A 21858-nucleotide genomic window follows, 5' to 3' on the forward strand; every position below is an offset into this window, starting at 1 on the left:
TGTGCAGGTGATGCTTCTGGAGACATCTCGGAGGTACAACCCTGGGAGTGAGAGTATCACCTTCCTCAAGGATTTCAGTTATAACCGGGAAGACTTTGCCAAAGCAGGTGAGAACTGAGATCACACAGGGTTTGGGGTTGGGTGGACAGATGCTTCTTTTTTTATTTTTTATTTTTAAAAATTGAGGGCCAGGAGCGGTGGCTCATGCCTGTAATCCCAGCACTTTGGGAGGCCGAGGTGGGCAGATCACCGGGTCAGTAGATCGAGACCATTCTGGCTAACACGGTGAAACCCTGTCTCTACTGAAAATACAAAAACTTAGTCAGGCATGGTGGCACGCGCCTGTAGCCCCAGCTACTTGGGAGATCGAGGCAGGAGAATCACTTGAATCCGGGAGGCGGAGGTTGCAGTGAGCTGAGATCGCACCACTGCACTCCAGCCTGGGCAACAACAACAACAACAACAAAAATTGAGATGGAGTCTTACTATGTTGCCCAGGTTGGTCCCAAACTCCTGGCCTCAAGTGATCCTCCTGCCTCTGACTCCCAAAGTGCTGGGATTACAGGCGTGAGCCACCCACCATGCCCGGCCAAGGACTTTTTTTTTGTTTCATTTTTTTTTTTAGACAGAGTTTGCTTTGTCACCCAAGCAGGAGTGCAGTGGCGTGATCTTGGCTCACTACAACCTCCGCCTCCCGGGTTCAAGCAATTCTCCTGCTTCAGCTTCTCAAGTAGTTGGGATTAGGTGCACCACCGTGCTCAGCTAATTTTTGTACTTTTAGTAGAGACAGGGTTTTACCATGTTGACCAGGCTGGTCTTGAACTCCTGACCTTAAGTGATCCATGTGCCTCAGCCTCCCAAAATGCTGGGATTACAGGCATGAGCCACTGAACCTGGCCAGGACTGGTGCTTTTTGTCAGAGGCCCATAGTGACTACAGAGCCACAGGCCCAATGTTTGGGTGGCTGGTAAGGGAAGGCTCCCTTGTTTTTTGAAGATAGAAAATTGGAATGCTGATAGGCTTCTCTCAGCTGCTCCAGATAGACCCCTGTCCTCTGTTGCTTTAGGTCAGTGGTTTTCAAACTGTATTCCAAGGAACCTAAGAGATATATGGAATGGCACCTTGGAGGAGAAACAGGGAGGAACAGGAATGTCCTTCATCTTTACTTCAGCCAAACAAGAAGCTCCATTTAAATCTGCATTATATATTGCACTGCTACATAGTATTTTGCTTGCAGATTTTACAGCTTGAAAAAAAAGTTTGAAACTCAGTGCACTGAACTTTTTAGTAGTCAAAAAGTGAACAAATCTTCCTCACATGTGCTCTTTGGGGATCATGGGGGCTGATTTCCCCTACTTTTTTTTTTTTTTTTGAGATAAGTTCTTGCTCTGTCACGCAGGCTGAAGTGCAGTGGCATGAACGTGGCTCACTGCAGCGGCATGAACGTGGCTCACTGCAGCCTCAACCACCTGGGGTCCAGTAATCCTCCTGCCTCAGCCCCCAAGTAGGTGGGACTACAGGCATGCACCACCATGCCAGGCTAATTTTTATATTTTTTTGTAGAGACTGGGTTTCGCCATGTTGCCCAGGCTGGTCTCAAAATGGTCTCAAACTCCTGAGCTCAAGTGATCCACCCACCTCGGCCTCCCAAAGTGCTGGGATTACAGGCATGAGCCACCACACCCAGCCTCCCCTACTCTTTTTCTTTTTTTTTCTTTTCTTTCTTTCTTTCTTTTTTTTTTTTTTTGAGATGGATTCTCACTCTGTTGCCAGGCTGGAGTGCAGTGGCACGATCTTGGCTCACTGCAACTTCTGCCTCCCGGATTCAAACGATTCCCCTGCCTCAGCCTCCCGAGTAGCTGGGACTACAGGCGCACGCCACTACGCTCAGCTAACTTTTGTATTTTTAGTAGAGATGGGGTTTCACTGTTTTGCCCAGGCTGGTCTTGAACTCCTGAGCTCAGGCAATCCGCCTGCCTCAGCCTCCCAAAGTCCTGGGATTACAGCCATGAGCCACTTCTCCAGGCCCCTCCCCTACTCTTTTTCAATTGCACTTTCTGACGAACCAGAACCATGGCATGGCAAACATGCCCAGAGGGGATGTACAATAAGAGCGAATGCTTCCATCTCCATCCTGTATCTGAAGTATTTTCTCCAAAAATTAGTTCACTCTGCGGCTCTCTATCTGATGCTTGCTTGGGAGCTACGCAGAAGGGGTTTCTTCATATTCAACTATTGATAATGTTTGTGTCATGAGAACTGGCCTGGGAAAGGACGGGAGGCTGAGGGAGTTTTGGAGGGACTGGAATTGAGCTTCAGCAGGAAACCAAGTAGCTTAACGACTGGATGAGTGGGGCTATAAAATATGGCTGATGCTCTGACTCCACTCTCAGGGCTGGTAGATCTGCGGCCAGGCCAGTCATCAAGCCTTCCTTGGTTTCTGATAACTCAGGCCAGCTCACGTGCCTCTTGCTCTCCCAACGCAGGTCCACCCAGTGAGCTTTCTAGGAAGGCCACTCTTCGCTGTAGGGCATCACAGGGCTATGTTGGCACCTTTTGCCTTCTATAGTAACCGGTGTGCTGCCTGGATGTATTGACACCTAATGGGGTGATTTAATGACTTTATCCAGCTTTAAAGCCCAGCCCTGCCCCCCTCTTCCAAACCACTTTTTCCTCGATGGTTATTATCTCAGACCTTCTTAACCGTGGCTCTCCCCTCCTTCAGAATATCCTCCTTGTGGAACCCTGCCCAGTTCTAAGATCTTTGTATTCCTTTGGCACTTGTAGACTCATGCTATCTGAATCTGCACCTATTCATAGATTTATTTATACAAGCAGTTTTGAAGTAATCATGCTTGCCTTTCATTTCTCATTTCATGAGTGAGGTCTTGGGGAGAAGGAACAGGAGCTCTGTTTGTCAAGTCTCCTCCCCTCCCTATCCGCTACTATTTACTGCATGCAGTAGATAACTGGTGACATGGACTGAGCACATCTGAGGTGTTCATTCCATGGGCATCAGCGGAACGTCAGAGGTGCATTAGCTAACTATAGAACCTCCTCTTAATTTCTCTATAAAGGGGGCTGTTTGCCACACTTTGGAGCTCAAAACCTCACCAAGAAATGCTTTAGAAAATGGGGCTTGCCGCAGGGCGTGGTGGCTTACACCTGAAATCCCAGCACTTTGGGAGGCCGAGGCAGGCGGATCACCTGAGGTCAGGAGTTCAAGACCAGCCTGGCCCATATGGTGAAACCCCATCTCTACTGAAAATACAAAAATTAGCTGGGCGTGGTGGTGCACACCTGTGGTCCCAGCTACTCGGGAGGCTGAGGCAGGAGAATCGCTTGAACCCAGAAGGCTGAGGTTGCAGTGAGCTGAGATCGTGCCACTGCACTCCAGCCTGGGTGACAGAGCAAGACTCCATCTCAAAAAAAGAAAGAAAAAGAAAATGGGGCCTGCCCATTAAATGGACTAACACACAACACTTGACAAACATCAGGGTGAAAGTACAGGAAGTGACTCACCAAGAAGCCTTGAATGGAAAAGTGTAGCAGATGGTTGCTAAAAGAAATCTGACAAAGCCTGGGGAACTCTGTAGGGTGCAGAGACTTTGACAATGTGTATGAGAGACATTCTCTAGGTATCATGACTTTAGCTCATGTTTTGTTGCATTTTAGTCTTCTCAGCAGGAAGACTGCTTCCAAGAAAAATGTATTTATTGACCAGGCACAGTGGCTCATGCCTGTAATCCCAGTACTTTGGGAGGCCGAGGCAGGCAGATCACGAGGTCAAGAGATCGAGACCATCCTGGCCAACATGGTGAAATCCTGTCTCTACTAAAAATACAAAAATTAGCTGGGCGTGGTGACATGCACCAGTAGTCCCAGCTACTCAAGAGGCTGAGGCAGGAGAATCGCTTGAACCCGGGAGGCAGAGCTTGCAGTGAGCCGAGATCATGCTACTGCACTCTAGCCTGGCAACAGAGCAAGACTCTTTGTCTCAAAAAAAAATTTTTTTATTTATTTTACAAACACTTATGTGGTAGTTACCATATATGCCACATATTTATGAGATAGGTACTATTATTATTCCCATTTTACAGATGGGAAAACCAAAGCCCAGAGAGGTTAAATAACTTACACAAGGTCACACTGCCTTGTAAGTGGTAGAGCCAGGACTCAACCCGAGGCAGTCTGGCACCAAAATCCACATCCTCACCCATACTGCAATATTCCTTCGAGGATGTGATACATGAAATGTATCTCTAGTGTTCAAATAAGTAAGGCCAATGCCAGTGAAAAATGAGTCTTTTTTTTCTTTGAAACAGGGTCTCGCTCTGTCGCCCAGGCTGAATGCAGTGGTGTGATCAATCATGGCTCAATGCAGCCTCGACCTTCTGGGCTCCAGTGATCCTCCTTGAGTAGCTGGGACTACAGGTGTGAACCACCGTGCCCTGCTTTAAAAGGATTTTTTTTTTTGAGCCAGAATCTTGCTCTGTCGCCCAGGCTGGAGTGCAAGTAGAACAATCTCGGCTCACTGCAACCTCCACCTCCCAGGTTCAAGCAATTAGCCTGCTCAGCCTCCCGAGTAGCTGGGACTACAGGTGCGCCACCACGCCCAGTTAATTTTTGTATTTTTAGTAGAGACCGGGTTTCACTGTGTTGCCCAGGCTGGTCTCAAACTCTTGAGCTCAGGCAATCCGTCTGCTTCGGCCTCCTAAAGTGCTGGGATTACAGGGATAAGACACCGCATCCAGCCTTTTTTCTTTTTCTTTTTTTTTTTTTTTGAGATGGAGTTTCACTTTGTCATCCAGGCTGGAGTGCAGTGGCATGATCTTGGCTCACTGCAACCTCCACCTCCCAGATTCAAGCAATTCTCCTGCCTCAGCCTCCTAAGTAGCTGGAATTACAGGAGTGCACCACCACGCCCAGCTAATTTTTGTATTTTCAGTGAGACAGGGTTTTGCCATGTCGGCCAGGCTGGTCTCAAACTCCTGACCTCAGGTGATCCCCCTGCCTCGGCCTCCCAAAATACTGGGATTACAGGCATGAACCGCCGTGCCTTGCTGAAAAAGGATTCTTTATAAACAAAAATAAGAGTTGCCTCTATTTCTAGAAATGTGGAGCCCTCAAGAATTTTAATGACAGAATTGGCAGGTGATGGTGTCTGGTGCCTGTAATCCCAGCACTTCGGGAGGGCGAGGCGGGTGGATTGCTTGAGTCCAGGAGTTCGAGACCAGCCTGAGCAACATGGTGAAATCCTGTCACAACAAAAAATATAAGAATTAGCTACTTGTGATGGTGTGCACCTGTAGTCCCAGCTACTAGGGAGGCTGAAGTAGGAGGATGGCTTGCACCCGGGAGGTCGAGGCTGCAGTGAGCTGTGATTGTGCCACTGCACTCCAGTCTGGGTAACAGAACAAGACCCTGTCTCAAAGAAAAAAAACAAGAATACCAGAATTATTATTTAATTCAGCACCTCTTGTGTGCCAGACACAGTGCTAAGTGCCCTGCATACTTTGTCATTGAACCATACCAACAATTTTCTGAGATGGGTTCAGATATGATTCCCATTTCACAGATGAGGCTTAGAGGGGTTAAGACATTTGCTCAAGGTTACACAGCAAAGCCTTGTAGACCTTTTTTTTTTTTTTTTTGACGGAGTCTCGCTCTATCGCCCAGGCTGGAGTGCAGTAGTGCAATCTTGGGTCACTGCAACCTCCGCCTCCCGTGTTCAAGTGATTCTCCTGCCTCAGCCTCCCAAGTAGCTGGGATTACAGGCACCTGCCACCACGCCCGGCTAGTTTTTGTGTTTTTAGTACAGACAGGGTTTCGCCATGTTGGCCAGGCTCTTCTCGAACTCCTGACTTCAGGTGATCCGCCCGCCTCAGCCTCCGAAAGTGCTGGGATTACAGGCGTGAGCCACTGTGCCCGGCCTCAGTAAACTTCTTAGTGAGTTCCTAATAGTTCCCTAAGGTGAGGAGAGAAGAAAGTTCCTGCTGCTCCTGCTGCTTGCGTCAGCCTCCCTTCTTCCTCCCCAGGGCTGCAAGTGGAATTCATCAACCCCATCTTCGAGTTCTCCAGGGCCATGAATGAGCTGCAACTCAATGATGCTGAGTTTGCCTTGCTCATTGCTATCAGCATCTTCTCTGCAGGTGTGGAGAAGGGGCAATGGGAAACAGCAAGAGACTTACACCAAGGAGGGCTGCAGGTCCCACCGGAATCGGTGGGGGGAGGGTGGAGGCATTTGCTGTGTTATTTTAGGATGAGAGAGCTTGGCTGGAGCATGTCTCTATATTTTGGTTGCAATTTGGGGTATGGAACTGGACCCTGGCCAGACCTGCTCCTCAACTGTCTTGGTGACCTATAGACCGGCCCAACGTGCAGGACCAGCTCCAGGTAGAGAGGCTGCAGCACACATATGTGGAAGCCCTGCATGCCTACGTCTCCATCCACCATCCCCATGTGAGTCTCCCCATGGTGCTCCTTTTCTCCTTCCCACACACAGGCCCATTCCCTGACATACCTACTTTCCCTTCAAGAATTGCTCTCTGACTGCATGGTGTGCAGACAATTCACCTCTCCCACAACTCCCCTACTCTTGCCCCGCTTCCCTGGGGACAGGCAAAAGCTGTGTTTGTCTCTCTCCTTTCCCCAGGACCGACTGATGTTCCCACGGATGCTAATGAAACTGGTGAGCCTCCGGACCCTGAGCAGCGTCCACTCAGAGCAAGTGTTTGCACTGCGTCTGCAGGACAAAAAGCTCCCACCGCTGCTCTCTGAGATCTGGGATGTGCACGAATGACTGTTCTGTCCCCATATTTTCTGTTTTCTTGGCCGGATGGCTGAGGCCTGGTGGCTGCCTCCTAGAAGTGGAACGGACTGAGAAGGGCAAACATTCCTGGGAGCTGGGCAAGGAGATCCTCCCGTGGCATTAAAAGAGAGTCAAAGGGTTGCGAGTTTTGTGGCTACTGAGCAGTGGAGCCCTCGCTAACACTGTGCTGTGTCTGAAGACCATGCTGACCCCACAAACGGATGGGCCTGGGGGCCACTTTGCACAAGGTTCTCCAGAGCCCTGCCCATCCTGCCTCCACCACTTCCTGTTTTTTCCCACAGGGCCCCAAGAAAAATTATCCACTGTCACTCTGTGGTATGGCCATAAATGCCTCAGCGCCGCCTCACTGATAGGTCTGGTACTGTTTGAACAGGAAGATCAAAATGAATACAAAATGAGAGAAACCAATTTCTGGATTGGGGGTGGGGACACGGTAATAGAGGAGGAAGCCTGCGATCTTTAAGATCCGCCTCCGGGCTCAGAGGAGGGAGAGTCACAAATGACAGCCTTGGCCGTGAGAGGGGGGCCTCTTCTTACTAACCCCCACTGCGCCATGTGGGTAAATGGAATGCTGAGGCTTAGGCGCCCCTTTCCCCTGCTGGGATCCGGGTAGGATCCGGTTGCCTTTCTGCGGTGGAGGAGGAAGTGTTGGATTTCAGCGCTAAGGCGTCGGCGGTGCACCTTACGTGCATGTGTAGCATGCCTTGGTTTTTCCTTTGGCATCTGAAAAAGGCACAGCCTGAAAGACCTAGAACCCAGTGTCGGTCCCCAGGCCCTTTGGGACAGGAAGAGAAGAGCCGTGTGGCCGCGGGGAGGACGTCCTGCGGCGGGGCTGTCCTCGCGGACTGACTGGACTCCATCTCCCAGCGGGCGCCGCGGCGCGGCCACGCCCCCCACTCCCCGCGCGCGCCCGGTGGAGGTAACCGCGGCCGCGCGCCCCCCTCTGCCCCCGCTGCCCAGGATTGGTAGGCTCCACCGCGCGGCAGCCGGCTTCCCTGCTCGGGCGCCGAGCACCGCCAAAGCGCGTGAGTGGGGAGTGGGGACTGGGGGATGGGGAGCCCGTCAGGAAGTCTCAGGGGCCGATTATCTTGGGAAGTGACTTTCAGAGGAATCCCCATGTCGTCGAAACGGGCGCTATGACCCCGTCGGGTGAGAGTCTCTCTGAGCAGCCCAAACAGAAGGTACTGCTGTGGGTCCTCCGCTTGGCACGCGACGGCGCTGGGTCGGCCTGGCGCGCCCTCCCGCGCCCACGGGCGCTAGGCTAGGTGTGTGCGCAGCCGCCGTCTCCCGAGGTCGGCCCCGCCCCGCGGCGCTCGGCTTGGCGCAGCCCCGACCCCCCGGGCTGAATGGTACGGCCCCGGCCCCGGCCTCCCCCTCCGCACCCCGCGCGAGTGGTGCGTGCCCCCCAGTGCAGACGCGGAACTGGCGCCCGCTCGGAGCGGCGCCGCGCTGGGGAGCGACTGACGCCCCGCTGCCGGGGGACGTCGGGCTGGGCCTGGCCAGTCCCCCAGAGCTTGGGAGGTAGGAGAGTCTGGGCCGGTGGGGGTCCCGGGCGAGCGTCTGGGGACTCCGAGCGGGAGACGGGCTCTGAGAGGACACCGTGGCTCTTGGAGGAAGGGGTCTCTCAGGAGGCCCTGGGGGAATGTGAAGGGGCGTGGGGGCGGGGGTCTGCCGAGGAGGGGCGGGGCCGGGGATGGGGGCGCCCCGGGCCGAGGAGGGGGCTCAGGCTACTGGGCTTGGTTCCTGCCGAGCGGGCGGCTCGGGTTCAGGTTCGGGGCGGGGGTGGGGGCGGGGGAGAACTGTCCAGCAGGTGAGGGGGCGGGCAGAGCTGGCCAGCCCCGGGGCCGAGCCCGCACAGCGCTTGGCGGGTGTGCTTGTGCGTGTGCGTGCGTGCGCCTTATTTTTGGCTAGAATTTGGAGAAACACGTTTGGTTCTCAAGAAATTTTTTTTTAACTTGATGTTTCAAAATTGACTTGCTGGAGAGAGAACACCATTTCATCTTTCTGCAATCGCTCTCCTCCCCATCCTCGTGTATCTACCTTCTTCCACCTTTCCCTGCCCTCCCCTCTACCCCAACCCTGCCAGCTGCCAGCCTCCTTGCTCCAGTTCTCCCATACGCTGGACCAGTCTGTGCTGATGAGCTTGCAAGGTCACTGCCTGGGGAGGTAGAGGAGGGGAGGAGAGCCTCCTGTTATGTTCACGTCAGCAGAGATGTCATATCGCTCTCTGGTTCCTGTGGTTTTACTGTGAGATCCTGTCCAAAATGAGGGACGAATCCAAAGGGTTGGTTAGCATGGCCATTTCTGCTGAAAAGGCATAGATAACTTAAAAGTTTGTGAATCCTAAATCTCCCTCTGGGTGGAGCTGATGGTGATGTCGGACTTCAGCAGATAGATATGCACTTTGAGCTGGATGCTTTTGGAATACAGGAAGATAGGAACCAGAGGCTCTACGTTAGTAAACATGGTTGAGGCAAGAGGCAGAGTCGGAGCCTCGTTGGTTGTGAAGACAAGAGTGTGAGTTGTGGGTGATGTTAGAGGATTTAGTCTTTAGAGGAGTTAGAGGTGTTAGTCTTTGTGGGGAGGGGAGAGAGGAGAGAATGAGAAGGAAAATCTTAGTTATCTTTGCAATCTGAATAACTGAAGGCAGTGGCTGCTGATCAGATGTGAACTCTGGCTAAAAATTTATCCTACCAGCCGTAGCTAGAATAATAAGATCTCAGGGCCCTTGTGGCTCTGGAAGGAAATGATTGTGAGTGACTTGAGTCTCGTCAGATAGTTGTCAGTGGAGAGGGACTGAGATCCCACCAAGGCTAGAGAGGCCTGATGCGTACTCAGTAGGAGGTGCTTCAGGCCTGATCTTTCAGATTTTGGTTGGAGAGGGCTCCGGGTTTTCAATGTAAACATAGATTGCAAGGTGTAGCCTAGAGCTCTGGTTCTATAAATTCTGTTTTACTTTAAGATACTTTGGCTCTCACTCTAGTCATTTCTACATAATTCTTTTTTTTTTCGAATCCCATGACAGGTTAACTACATAATTCTTTATTAAAACAAATTATGCTTTTTACTCATATCCCATTTCATTTCTCTATTTCTCTCCCCCTTGGATTCTGCTCAGTAGGAGCTGAGTGCGGCTCTGTTATAGTGCCCCACCTCCTGTAGTTTGCTCATGACTCTGTTGCAGTTGGGAGAACCAAGGGACTGTTTGGGTTCGTTAAGCAGTGGTGATACCTAGAAATGAATATATGGCGTGCTCAGAAACCTGGTGGTGTTCTAGAGATATCACCATCAAAAGCCAGGATTAGGACGAAGTACAAACTACAGACAGATGAGGGAGAAGACAACCTAATTCTTAGCAGGTACTGTCAGTGGGAGAAGTGTCTCTAGGTTCGAGGAGAGTGAATTGTTATGGGCCTTGGCCGACTCTGGAGTAGCAGCTGCTAGCACTGTGCGGTCACCAAGCAGGGGAGGGGCTGTGGCTCTGCTATAAATAGTGCTGGGAGCCAGAGTCGCTATGGAGATAAAACTGAATCCTATTACCTGCAGGTCCTCTATTGGGAGCAAGGGAAAGGAGAAAGCAGTATTTTGAGGATTTGAGAGGTATTGCAAATGGGTCTTGTTTATTGTTAGGTAGGGGAGAAAAAACTTCTACTCATTACCTAAACCAAATAGGGCCTTAAGCATCCAGGGAGTGTGTATGTCTGTATATATGGGAGTGCCCGCAGCAGCAGGTGAGGGAGTAGGGTGTGTGTGTGTGTATACGATAATGGGTTTCTCTCCGTGTGCGTTGAACAAGGTCTTAGGCCGCATGTAGAGCACAGAGGTAGAATCCTGGAACACTAGAAATATGAGAAAAGAACTTCTACTCATAGAAGAAGTAGCCCTACTAGAAATATCTGTGCAGCGGGGTGAAACGTTTTATTTAGAGAAGTGTATAGACACTTAACACGAAATACATTATAATTAAGACCATGAAAGCTTTTCCTAATTTTAGGACATAGTTTAGAAATTTCTCTGAGCACCTCTCCCTGTCCTTGCAGAAATCCTGGTATTTCTGCCTCTAATTCATAGCCTCTGTGATGTATAGTAGGACAAGGACTCATCTGTGGGTATTGTATTACTGATTCTGAGCCTGAGATCAAAATAGAGGAGAGATTATGATTCAGCACCAAGGGCAGAGCTAGTAGCAGTGGCCTCTGGGCTCCTTTCTTGCCTGAAGGAGGGAGAAAAGTGGTGCAGATTAGGCAATTGGGGCATGGACATTTTCATTTGAGATCACATGAGGTAGAATAGCCAGCTGTTACTGTCTGAGCATGGTTAACTAGACAGTCTATATGGTAGTTTCACATCAAGCTGAATGTAGATTGTTGAAACAGAATAATTACGTTTCCATCTAGACCTAGAAGTGCAGGTTAGTGCTAGCTAGTTGAGGAGTCTGGTTTGATCCTGATCCACCCTGGAGGGGTCCTGAGAGTGACTTCAATTTTTGTTACAATGATTGAGTCCAGATTAGACGGCCTAGGTCTGTTTTTCAGAAACAGAGCCCCAGGCGTTAAGCTGGAAATTAAGTCATTGGTAGGGATAGGTAGATGAACCATTATTTATCTAGTTTTTTTTTATTTCTTGAGACGGAGTCTCACTCTGTCACCCAGGCTCGAGTGCAGTGGTGCGATCTCAGCTCACCACAGCCTCCACCTCCTGGGTTCAAGCGATTCTCATGCCTCAAGACTCCCGAGTAGCTGGGATTACAGATGTGTGCCACCACACCCGGCTGATTTTTTTGTATTTTTAGTAGAGATGGGGTTTTGCCATGTTGGCCAGCTGGTCTCAAACTCCTGACCTCAGGTGATCCGCCTCGGCCTCCCAGAGTTCTGGGATTACAGGCGTGAGCCACCATGCCTGGCCTATCTATTTTTTAACATTTGATTCTGTGAGCTCATGAGCCTAGACACGAGGCTAGGCAAGCGTCAAGTTCTCCTATCATTAGTATGAAAGTGGAAGACCTTCTGACCTCTGCCTCTGGCCGGGAAGAAGTTGAGAGGGATGAGTCCCTTAGGCACAGCAGTGGATCTTATCAGTACTTTTTTTCCTATTAGACTTCGATTTTCAGAATTCCTCCCGGGAATGCTGACTCCTTGCTTGGTGCCCTGATGCTTCTCTGAGATAAACTGATGAATTGGAACCATGGTGCAAAAGAAGAAGTTCTGTCCTCGGTTACTTGACTATCTAGTGATCGTAGGGGCCAGGTAACCAAGAAGAGATTGACTTTTGTCTTAATATCTGGGATAGCCATAAAATCTGCAGTTGTTCCCCTCTCCGATTTCCATGTTGCTTTGCCTGTTATTTTACCCTGATGGGAGCATTGAAGCCAGTAGGGAAAAAACAAAATCAGGTGGATTGAAAGCAAAACCCTGCTCTTAACTAACATCTTCTTGATGTCGAGCAAATATACTCTTTATACCTCAGTTTTCTTATTTTGTAAAAAGAAAAAGTACATTATAAGCTACTCCTCTATGTATACTTTTTTGGTAATTTATTAGTTAATTCACTTTAAAAGATGTTAATCATCTTAAGGTGCCAGTGATAATTTTATTGTCAAAATCTCCGCTTCGTTTCAGAATAGACGCCTTCATGACAGTGTAGACTTCACTTAGGTTACCAGCTCCATGCGGCAGGCAGCACCCATATTTTCCAAGGTGTTACAGTCAGGTTACTTTATCCAAAATAGCATCTTGAGCTTTATTTGTTGACTGTGGTTAAAATTTGATAGCCCATTCCATCCCTTCAGGCTGCTGAATTTGTCTTTATGTTCTTCAGGCACCCGAGCAGTGATAGCGTGGCCCAGACTCCTGAATTGCTACGGCGATACCCCTTGGAGGATCACACTGAGTTTCCCCTGCCCCCAGATGTAGTGTTCTTCTGCCAGCCCGAGGGCTGCCTGAGCGTGCGGCAGCGGCGCATGAGCCTTCGGGATGATACCTCTTTTGTCTTCACCCTCACTGACAAGGACACTGGAGTCACGCGATATGGCATCTGTGTTAACTTCTACCGCTCCTTCCAAAAGCGAATCTCTAAGGAGAAGGGGGAAGGTGGGGCAGGGTCCCGTGGGAAGGAAGGAATCCATGCCACCTGTGCCTCAGAAGAGGGTGGCACTGAGAGCTCAGAGAGTGGCTCATCCCTGCAGCCTCTCAGTGCTGACTCTACCCCTGATGTGAACCAGTCTCCTCGGGGCAAACGCCGGGCCAAGGCGGGGAGCCGCTCCCGCAACAGTACTCTCACGTCCCTGTGCGTGCTCAGCCACTACCCTTTCTTCTCCACCTTCCGAGAGTGTTTGTATACCCTCAAGCGCCTGGTGGACTGCTGTAGTGAGCGCCTGCTGGGCAAGAAACTGGGCATCCCTCGAGGCGTACAAAGGTACAGTTTGCTGCTGATGCCTAATGGGGGAAGCATTTAGAGATTCCATGTAATTGGTCTTTGAGGGGCATAGGAAATTTCCTCCACAGCTCAAGGTCCTTCAGACCTATTAAGCATATTTAGAGTATTTAGAGTTAATCTTTTTTCTTTTGGAGACAGAGTCTCGCTCTTTTGCCCAGGCTGGAGTGCAGTGGTGCGATCTCGGCTCACTGCAACCCCTGCCTCCTGGGTTCAAGTGATCCTTCTGCCTCAGCCTCCTGAGTAGCTGGGATTACAGGTGCACGCCACCATGACCAGCTAATTTTGGTATTTTTGTAGAGACGAGGTTTCGCCATGTTGGCCAGGCTGGTCTCAAACTCCTCACCTCAGGTGGTCCACCCACGTTGGCCTCCCAAAGTGCTGGGATTATAGGCGTGAGCATCATGCCCAGCCAAGAGTTGATCTTTACTAAGCAAAAGACTGCTGCAGAGTTAGGCCTCTTTCCAAAATTGTGTTTGGAGTAATGCTGGAATTTGGTGTTTTAACTGTGGTTAGGACAGTAAGTCTTACCCAGTATATATCTTTACATTTGCTTTTGCCATTGTATATACTTTCCGGTCCTATCTGAGCTCAGAGACTGGGCTTTCTTAATGATGCTCCTTTTCCCATTGTCATCGTTAGAGCCTCTGTGGTGATACTGAGTTGCAGTAGGGTATCAGTTTCTGATGCTAATGTGTCTGATTCCTGCTGTCTGCTTCTCAGGGACACCATGTGGCGGATCTTTACTGGATCGCTGCTGGTGGAGGAGAAGTCAAGTGCCCTTCTGCATGACCTTCGAGAGATTGAGGCCTGGATCTATCGATTGCTGCGCTCCCCAGTACCCGTCTCTGGGCAGAAGCGAGTAGACATTGAGGTCCTACCCCAAGAGCTCCAGCCAGCTCTGACCTTTGCTCTTCCAGACCCATCTCGATTCACCCTAGTGGATTTCCCACTGCACCTTCCCTTGGAACTTCTAGGTGTGGACGCCTGTCTCCAGGTGCTAACCTGCATTCTGTTGGAGCACAAGGTGAGAGGCAAGCTTCCTAGACCTTTCTAGGGGAGAAACTCTTAAATATGCCAGTGGCCAGACCACGAGCTCTTAGAGGACAGGGACTACATATTTTTCGAGCACAAGGTGAGAGGCAAGCTTCCTAGACCTTTCTAGGGGAGAAACTCTTAAATATGCCAGTGGCCAGACCACGAGCTCTTAGAGGACAGGGACTACATATTTTTCACCTTTTTGTCTTCAGGAGGTAACGTGATGCCTGGTAAACAGCAGGTGTTCTGTAGATGTGGGTTGAATTAAGATACTGGTATCATGTGGGATGTGTTTAGAGGGTTTACCATTCATTAGGGCTTATCCTTAATTGTACTGACCTAATTCTTTGGAAATATCAGTAGTTCTGTTTCAGTGAGTGGTCCTGGGATGGGCAGTACAAGAACTAGGAAGGTAAGGGAGTGATTTGCATATCTCAGGTGACTGAGGATCACCATTGTGCCTGGATTGGGAGGTGGCAGGCATGGTGGGGCAGGGGGCAGTGGGAGAGACAAAGCTGGAGCTGTAGGCACGGTGAAGTGGAAACCAAGTTGTAATGTTGGAAGCTGTTTTCTTGTAAACCATATTTTATGTTTTGGAGTGATTCTTACTGGATGGCTCATGACAGGTGGTGCTACAGTCCCGAGACTACAATGCACTCTCCATGTCTGTGATGGCATTCGTGGCAATGATCTACCCACTGGAGTATATGTTTCCTGTCATCCCGCTGCTACCCACCTGCATGGCATCAGCAGAGCAGGTGAGTCTCAAGGCGACTTCCGGCTTTCTTACCTCTGTCTTCCTGAGGGAGGAGGCTTAATGCTTAAAGAAGTTGTAAGTGAGTGCTGGTCCTCAATCCTTTATCATAACTTATTTGTCTACAAAATCTGACTGATTTGAACTGATCTGGTGGCAAGGCTTATGATAACTATTTTAGTTTTTATTTATCACAACAAATGTTAATGACTGTAGGCCACTGGCTACACTGCAGCAGGTGTTACGTGTGTTACGTAATACAGTAGTTCCTCCTTATCTGTGGAGGACACATTCCAAGACCCCCAGTGGATGCCTCAAACCACAGATAGTTCCAAACTCTATAGATACTTTGTTTTTTTCTATACATATATACCGGTGATACCGTTTGATTTATGAATTAGACACAGTAAGAGAGTAACAGTTTCTCTTTGGGCATATATTTGGTGTTTTTTGGAGACAGAGTCTCCCTCTATCCCCCAGGCTGGAGTACAGTGGCACAATCTCGGCCCACTGGAGCCTCTGCCTTCCGGGTTCAAGTGATTCTCCTGCTTCAGCCTCCCTAGTAGCTGGGATTACAGGCACCGCCACCACCACACACCAAATAATTTTTTGTATTTTTAGTAGAGACGGGGTTTTACCATGTTGGCTAGGCTGGTCTTGAACTCTTGACCTTAGGTGATCCGCCTGCCTCAGCCTCCCAAAGTGCTGGGATTACAGGCATGAGCCACCGCGCCCAGCCTCTTTCCACATATATTTGGCTTCTCTTTGGCATATCCCAATTGCCAGCATCAGTACCCTTGTGCTTTGGGGCCATTATTAAGTAAAATAAGGGTTACTTGAACACAAACGCTGAGATTGTGCGACAGTTGATCTGATAACCGAGATGGCTACAGGCGAGTAATGTATACAGCATGGATATGCTGGACACAGGGGTGATTCATGTCTGGGTGGGACAGAGCGGGACAGCATGAGATTTCATCATGCTTCTCAGAACTATTGTCCTGCACTTCAGATATGATCAAGCTGCAGTTTAAAATTTATGAATTGTTTATTTCTGGAATTTTCCTTTTAATATTTTCAGACTACGGTTTGCCTCAGGTAACTGGAATCACAGAAAGTGAAACTGTGGATAAGGAAGACTACTGTATACAAAAAAATGTACCATGTTAACCTTTCAAAAAATCTGAAAAATTCTGAATTTTCAAATACATCTGGCCTCAAGAGTTTTGGAAGAGGGATTGTATCTGCATTTCCTTATCTAGAAGAATCCAGACTTGATAAGTGCTCATGATAGGTTTTGTCTTTGTTTCTCACCTTCTTTATCATTTCCACAGCTACTGTTGGCTCCAACCCCGTACATCATTGGGGTTCCTGCCAGCTTCTTCCTCTACAAACTGGACTTCAAAATGCCTGATGATGTATGGCTAGTGGATCTGGACAGCAACAGGGTGAGGTTCTTGGCTGAGGCATTGTAGAGTCTAGAGGAGGATTGCATTCTAGACCCAGTCCTGAGATATCTGTTTCTAGATTCCTTTCAGGAACGTCTTAAGTTGTTGGATAATTTCTATTGCGAGACTTACTGAAACAAGTTTTTTTAAATGCTCCTTTTACCTTATTAGCCAAATAAACCCTTGGTTAGGTCTCAGAGAATTACAGGATTTATTTTTGCCAGAATTAAGTGACCCCCCACCATATCCTCCAAGAGCAGTCAGACAGTTGTGATCTGAGAGCCATTACATGTGGTATAGATCATCTCTTAATGGTTTCCCTGAGGTATAGTTTCCAGTAAGAAACTGTCTTTCAGTGCAGGCTTAATGAATTATATGACCATTCTGCAATGTGAATACATTCAGACTTTGGTGGGAAGCCCTTATGTGTGCTCATTGTAAAACTTAAAAAAAATAAAAATAAGCGTAAATAAAATAAGTGAAAAGAAAAACCATAATCCTTTTATCTAGAGATAATAACCAATAACATTAAGGTATATTTCATTTCAGATGCATATGTATGTCATATATGTGTGTACATATGTCTTACTGTGCAGTTATATAATATATATTCGTTTATATAATAATATTGTATATACGTCTTCTTATTTTTATTAATCTATGTAAGTGAAATTCCTGAGCAATAAACTCTAAGGTCACGTCTTTTATCATTTCTCTGGTGCAGGTGATTGCCCCCACCAATGCAGAAGTGCTGCCTCTCCTGCCAGAACCAGAATCACTAGAGCTGAAAAAGCATTTAAAGCAGGTAGGTGAAGAATGAAGGAAAGAGAGGGGAGTATTAGATGCTGTGGGATTCCTATAAGAAGACAGCTATTCTCAGAGCCAGTTTCCTATCAAACTTCAAGTGGAGTAGTTTTCTTCACCCTGGATGGGCTTAAGAAAAGGCGTATCCCATTTCTGGGTGGCAGAGTGAATTTCTGTTTTTGATTCCAATTCATTGTATGCTTTACCATCTTCTAATGCTTATGATGCTGTATAAAATAGCTCTTCGCTCTCTGTTTCTTGTATGTGTGCCACTCTCTATGGCTTCAGAACATTTTCTCAGTCTTTTTTTTTTTTTTTGAGATGTGGAGTCTTGCTCTGTCACCCAGGCTGGAGTGCAGTGGCGCGATCTCGGCTCACTACAAGCTCTGCCTTCTGGGTTCACGCCATTCTTCTGCCACTCCAGGAGCTGGGACTATAGGCGCACGCCGCCACACCCGGCTAATTTTTTTGTATTTTTAGTAGAGACGGGGTTTTGCCATGTTAGCCAGGATGGCCTCTATCTCCTGACCTCATGATCCGCCTGCCTCAGCCTCCCCAAAGTGCTGGGATTACAGGCGTGAGCCACTGCGCCCGGCCGATTTTCTCAGTCTTGTTAGGTGGAAGTTAGTAGTGTGGACCGTCTGGCTGCTTTTATATCATCTTCTAGAGTTGATCCTGAGGTTCCTTTCTTCAAAAATTCCTTTATTTGGCTGGGCGCGGTGCCTCATGCCTGTAATCCCAGCACTTTGGGAGGCCGAGGCAGGTGAATCACGAGGTCAGGAGTTGAAGACCAGCCTGGCCATTATGTTGAAACCCTGTCTCTACTAAAAATACAAAAATTAGCCGGGCATGGTGGTGGACGCCTGTAGTCCAGCTACTCGGGAGGCTGAGGCAGAAGAATCACTTGAACCCAGGAGGCAGAGGTTGCAGTGAGCCAAGATCACGCCATTGCACTCCTGCGTGGGCCACAGAGTGAGACTCAGTCTCAAACAAACAAAAAAATTCCTTTCTTTGAGTAATTCCTCACATCCATTTTTTATTGATTGATTTTCTTCTTCCTCTGCATGCTGAACACAGTACCTGAAGGTAACACATGACAAAGCTTCATTCCCTTCCCCTGCCTTATGTGTTGTACAGGAACACCAGTAGATAGCACTGTGTTTATTTTTAGGAATCCCTGCTCTCATTTGAAGGGCCTTTAGAAATCTTTTTCTGTGTTGTCTGAAGTACTTAGTAGTATCTCTAGATGCTATGTTTGGGTTTAAATGGGTCATTGTGTTTCATCCCTCTCACCTCAGTTGCTTCATCACTGCTAATATAATATGATACCTTGTTGCTGCAGAGTCTAGTGGGAATTTTAAGTTCGGAAAGTTCTCTAGCTGCCTTCACTTGCTGTGTTTTCAGTCTTGATTGCTTTAGTATGACTAATGAGATGGAGAGGTTAATAAATGGAATTATATTTTATTTATTTATTTATTTATTTATTTATTTATTTTGAGATGGAGTCCCACTCTGTCACCCAGGCTGGAGTGCAGTGGCACAATCTCGGCTCACTGCAACCTCTGCCTCCCAAGTTCAAGCGAATCTCTTGCCTCAGCCTCCTGAGTAGCTGGGATTCCAGGCACACACCACTGTGCCCAGCTAATTTGTCTGTATTTTTAGTAGAGCTGGGGTTTCATCATGTTGGCCAGGCTGGTCTCAAACTCCTAACTTCAGGTGATCCACTTGCCTTGGCCTCCCAAAGTATTGGGATTACAGGCATGAACCACCGCGCCCAGCCAGAATTATATTTTAAATGTTTGTAGGAGCTGCTAAGATCCTTGGACTCATTGATCCTGTGTTCTAACTCCTGCTATTCAAAGTGTGGTTTGTGAACCAGCAACGTTAGCATCACTCGGGCTTGTTAAAGTGCAGGATCACTCCAGGCATATTGAATCGGGATCTGCATTTTAACAGCCTCCCCTGGTGATTCTTCTCCTCACTCACATTTGAGAAGCACTGCTGCTCTCGACCAGTGGTCTTCACACTGCCCCATTGAGCCTCTGAGGGGCCGATTTAGCTTGGGAGCCCTGAGCATTTGAGGCTCTGCTTCCTGTGTCCTTCAGAGCAGCTCTGTTTTCAAATTTCCATTCTATATAATTTCACATAGATTCCAATTTTAAAAAACATTTAATGACTATAATAATTTTGCAAATGACTGTCCTGGACTTCAGATAAGATCAAGTTGCCTTGAGCTAGGTTGTCTTAAGATGGAGAGCTACATATGTCAGACTGTTTTCTAAAGGCTAGAATATTGGGATTTTTATTTCAAAGATGAAAGGTCTGAAATGGGTTGGCCGTGATTTGCAAATTAGCACCGTTCTTTGTTGCAGAACTTTTTGACCAGAGAATACGAGGTAGCAGACCTTAGGAAGGCCCTTTCCTTGGAGTTAAGATTGGTTAGCTGCCCAGGGACGTTCCTTGTGTAAGGAATTTTCTTGTTGTTCCACAGGCCTTGGCCAGCATGAGTCTCAACACCCAGCCCATCCTCAATCTGGAGAAATTTCATGAGGGCCAGGAGATCCCCCTTCTCTTGGGAAGGCCTTCTAATGACCTGCAGTCCACACCCTCCACTGAATTCAACCCACTCATCTATGGCAATGATGTGGATTCTGTGGATGTTGCAACCAGGTAAGACCAAGCCGACTGTATAATCACAAGTTCTTAAATTAATTTCTTTGCTCTCTAAGGGACCTTGGGGCAGACTATTTCTCTGAACTAGGGTTCCTTTTTTTTTTGAGATAGATTCTCACTCTTGTTGGAGTGCAATGGCATAATCTCAGCTCACTGCAACTTCCACCTCCCGGGTTCAAGTGATTCTCCTGCCTCAGCTTCCTGAGTGACTGGGATTACAGGCGCCTGCCACCACGCCTGGCTAATTTTTATATTTTTAGTAGAGACAGGGTTTTACCATGTTGGCCAGGCTGATTTCAAACTCCTGACCTTAGGTGATCCGCCCACCTCAGCCTCCCAAAGTGCTGGGATTACAGCCGTGAGCCACCGCACCCAGCCCAGGGTTTCTTTATGTATAAAATATATACCATATTTGGTTGTTATTTTCCACCTTAGTAAAAGTAAAGTGAAGAAATAGTAAACCACGTGCTCAGGATGAAGAGGTGGCTGATGATTCTTTAAGATATCTCTCCCCTTGATGTTGGAAGCCTGTTAAGTGATGGCTTTGGGAGGTGTTCTAAGACTTTGGATCATGGGAATCCTTACCCTATGGGTCTCAGATTATCTCATCATCTGCTTCCCCAGGGTTGCCATGGTACGGTTCTTCAATTCCGCCAACGTGCTGCAGGGATTTCAGATGCACACGCGTACCCTGCGCCTCTTTCCTCGGCCTGTGGTAGCTTTTCAAGCTGGCTCCTTTCTAGCCTCACGTCCCCGGCAGACTCCTTTTGCCGAGAAATTGGCCAGGACTCAGGCTGTGGAGTACTTTGGGGAATGGATCCTTAACCCCACCAACTATGCCTTTCAGCGAATTCACAACAGTGAGTCCACCTGCCCTCTGCTCCGCTCTGCCTTGTGCCTCTGTCCTCCTGATGGACTTTGATTTTTCATTTGCTAATGTTTGACCTGTGCCTTCTATCCTGGCTCTGTTTTAGACTTTTTCCTGCCTTTCTTTCAGGCGTTGCTTGCCTTTTTTTCCTTGCTGCTGACTTTCTGTTCTTTTTCCTCATGGGGTAGATATGTTTGATCCAGCCCTGATTGGTGACAAGCCAAAGTGGTATGCTCATCAGCTGCAGCCTATCCACTATCGCGTCTATGACAGCAATTCCCAGCTGGCTGAGGCCCTGAGTGTACCACCAGAGCGGGACTCTGACTCCGAACCTACTGATGATAGGTGAGCATCCTTAGGGCAGCAAAAAGGTTTTAAAGGTGAGGAGGCTCTCACTAGCCCTTCTTTAGCACAGAGAAGGCAAAGTCTCATAGGCTTCCCATATCAGTGTTTTTAATTTTATTTTATTTATTTATTTTTTTGAGACGGAGTCTCGCTCTGTCACCCAGGCTGGAGTGCAGTGACGCAATCTCGGCTCACTGCCAGCTCCGCCTCCCGGCTTCATGCCATTCTCCTGCCTCAGCCTCCTGAGTAGCTGGGACTACAGGCGCCCGCCACCACACCCGGCTAATTTTTTGTATTTTTAGTAGAGACGGGGTTTCACCGTGTTAGCCAGGATGATCTCGATCTCCTGACCTTGTGATCTGCCCGCCTCGGCCTCCCAGAGTGCTGAGATTACAGGCGTGAGCCACCGCGCCTGGCCTTATTTATTTATTTTTGTATGTATGTGACAGAGTCTTGCTGCTCTGTCACGCGGGCTGGAGTGCAGTGGTGCCATCTCAGCTCACTGCAAGTTCTCCCTCCCAGGTTCAAGTGATTCTCCTGCCTCCGCCTCCCAAGTAGCTGGGACTACAGGTGCTGCCACCTTGCCTGGTTAATTTTTGTGTATATATATTTTTTGAGATGGAGTCTTGCTCTGTCGCCCAGGCTAGAGCGCAGTGGCGTGATC

General features: G+C 48.5%; 2 protein-coding genes across 60 annotated transcripts in view; both read left to right on the forward strand.

Moving 5' to 3' along the window:
• Positions 1 to 6956, forward strand: part of NR1H3 (nuclear receptor subfamily 1 group H member 3) — a 19985-nt gene extending 13029 nt beyond the window's left edge. For 9 of the 10 annotated variants that reach the window (XM_019036444.4, XM_055354889.2, XM_063711174.1 and 6 more), the window contains 4 exons: positions 8 to 107; positions 6039 to 6152; positions 6368 to 6462; positions 6656 to 6956. In XM_019036444.4, coding sequence (XP_018891989.1) covers positions 8 to 107; positions 6039 to 6152; positions 6368 to 6462; positions 6656 to 6802 — 456 coding nt within the window. In that variant the 3' untranslated portion in view covers positions 6803 to 6956. Of the gene's footprint in view, positions 1 to 7; positions 108 to 6038; positions 6153 to 6335; positions 6463 to 6655 lie in introns of all 10 variants that reach the window. The other variant, XR_008669480.2, reaches the window with a different exon arrangement.
• Positions 6957 to 8126: 1170 nt separating this feature from the next.
• The window catches only part of MADD (MAP kinase activating death domain), a 63670-nt gene continuing 49938 nt past the window's right edge, over positions 8127 to 21858 (forward strand). For 49 of the 50 annotated variants that reach the window (XM_063711120.1, XM_063711126.1, XM_063711121.1 and 46 more), the window contains exons 1-10: positions 8153 to 8353; positions 11929 to 12078; positions 12650 to 13246; positions 13988 to 14291; positions 14929 to 15060; positions 16391 to 16504; positions 17229 to 17309; positions 19800 to 19978; positions 20606 to 20841; positions 21038 to 21194. In XM_063711120.1, the coding sequence (XP_063567190.1) occupies positions 12017 to 12078; positions 12650 to 13246; positions 13988 to 14291; positions 14929 to 15060; positions 16391 to 16504; positions 17229 to 17309; positions 19800 to 19978; positions 20606 to 20841; positions 21038 to 21194 (1862 nt within the window). In that variant the 5' untranslated portion in view covers positions 8153 to 8353; positions 11929 to 12016. Of the gene's footprint in view, positions 8354 to 11928; positions 12079 to 12649; positions 13247 to 13987; positions 14292 to 14928; positions 15061 to 16390; positions 16505 to 17228; positions 17310 to 19799; positions 19979 to 20605; positions 20842 to 21037; positions 21195 to 21858 lie in introns of all 50 variants that reach the window. The other variant, XM_063711148.1, reaches the window with a different exon arrangement.

This window comes from Gorilla gorilla, chromosome 9 (genome assembly GCF_029281585.2).
Source record: "Gorilla gorilla gorilla isolate KB3781 chromosome 9, NHGRI_mGorGor1-v2.1_pri, whole genome shotgun sequence".
In the NCBI taxonomy this organism is placed as follows: domain Eukaryota; kingdom Metazoa; phylum Chordata; class Mammalia; order Primates; family Hominidae; genus Gorilla; species Gorilla gorilla.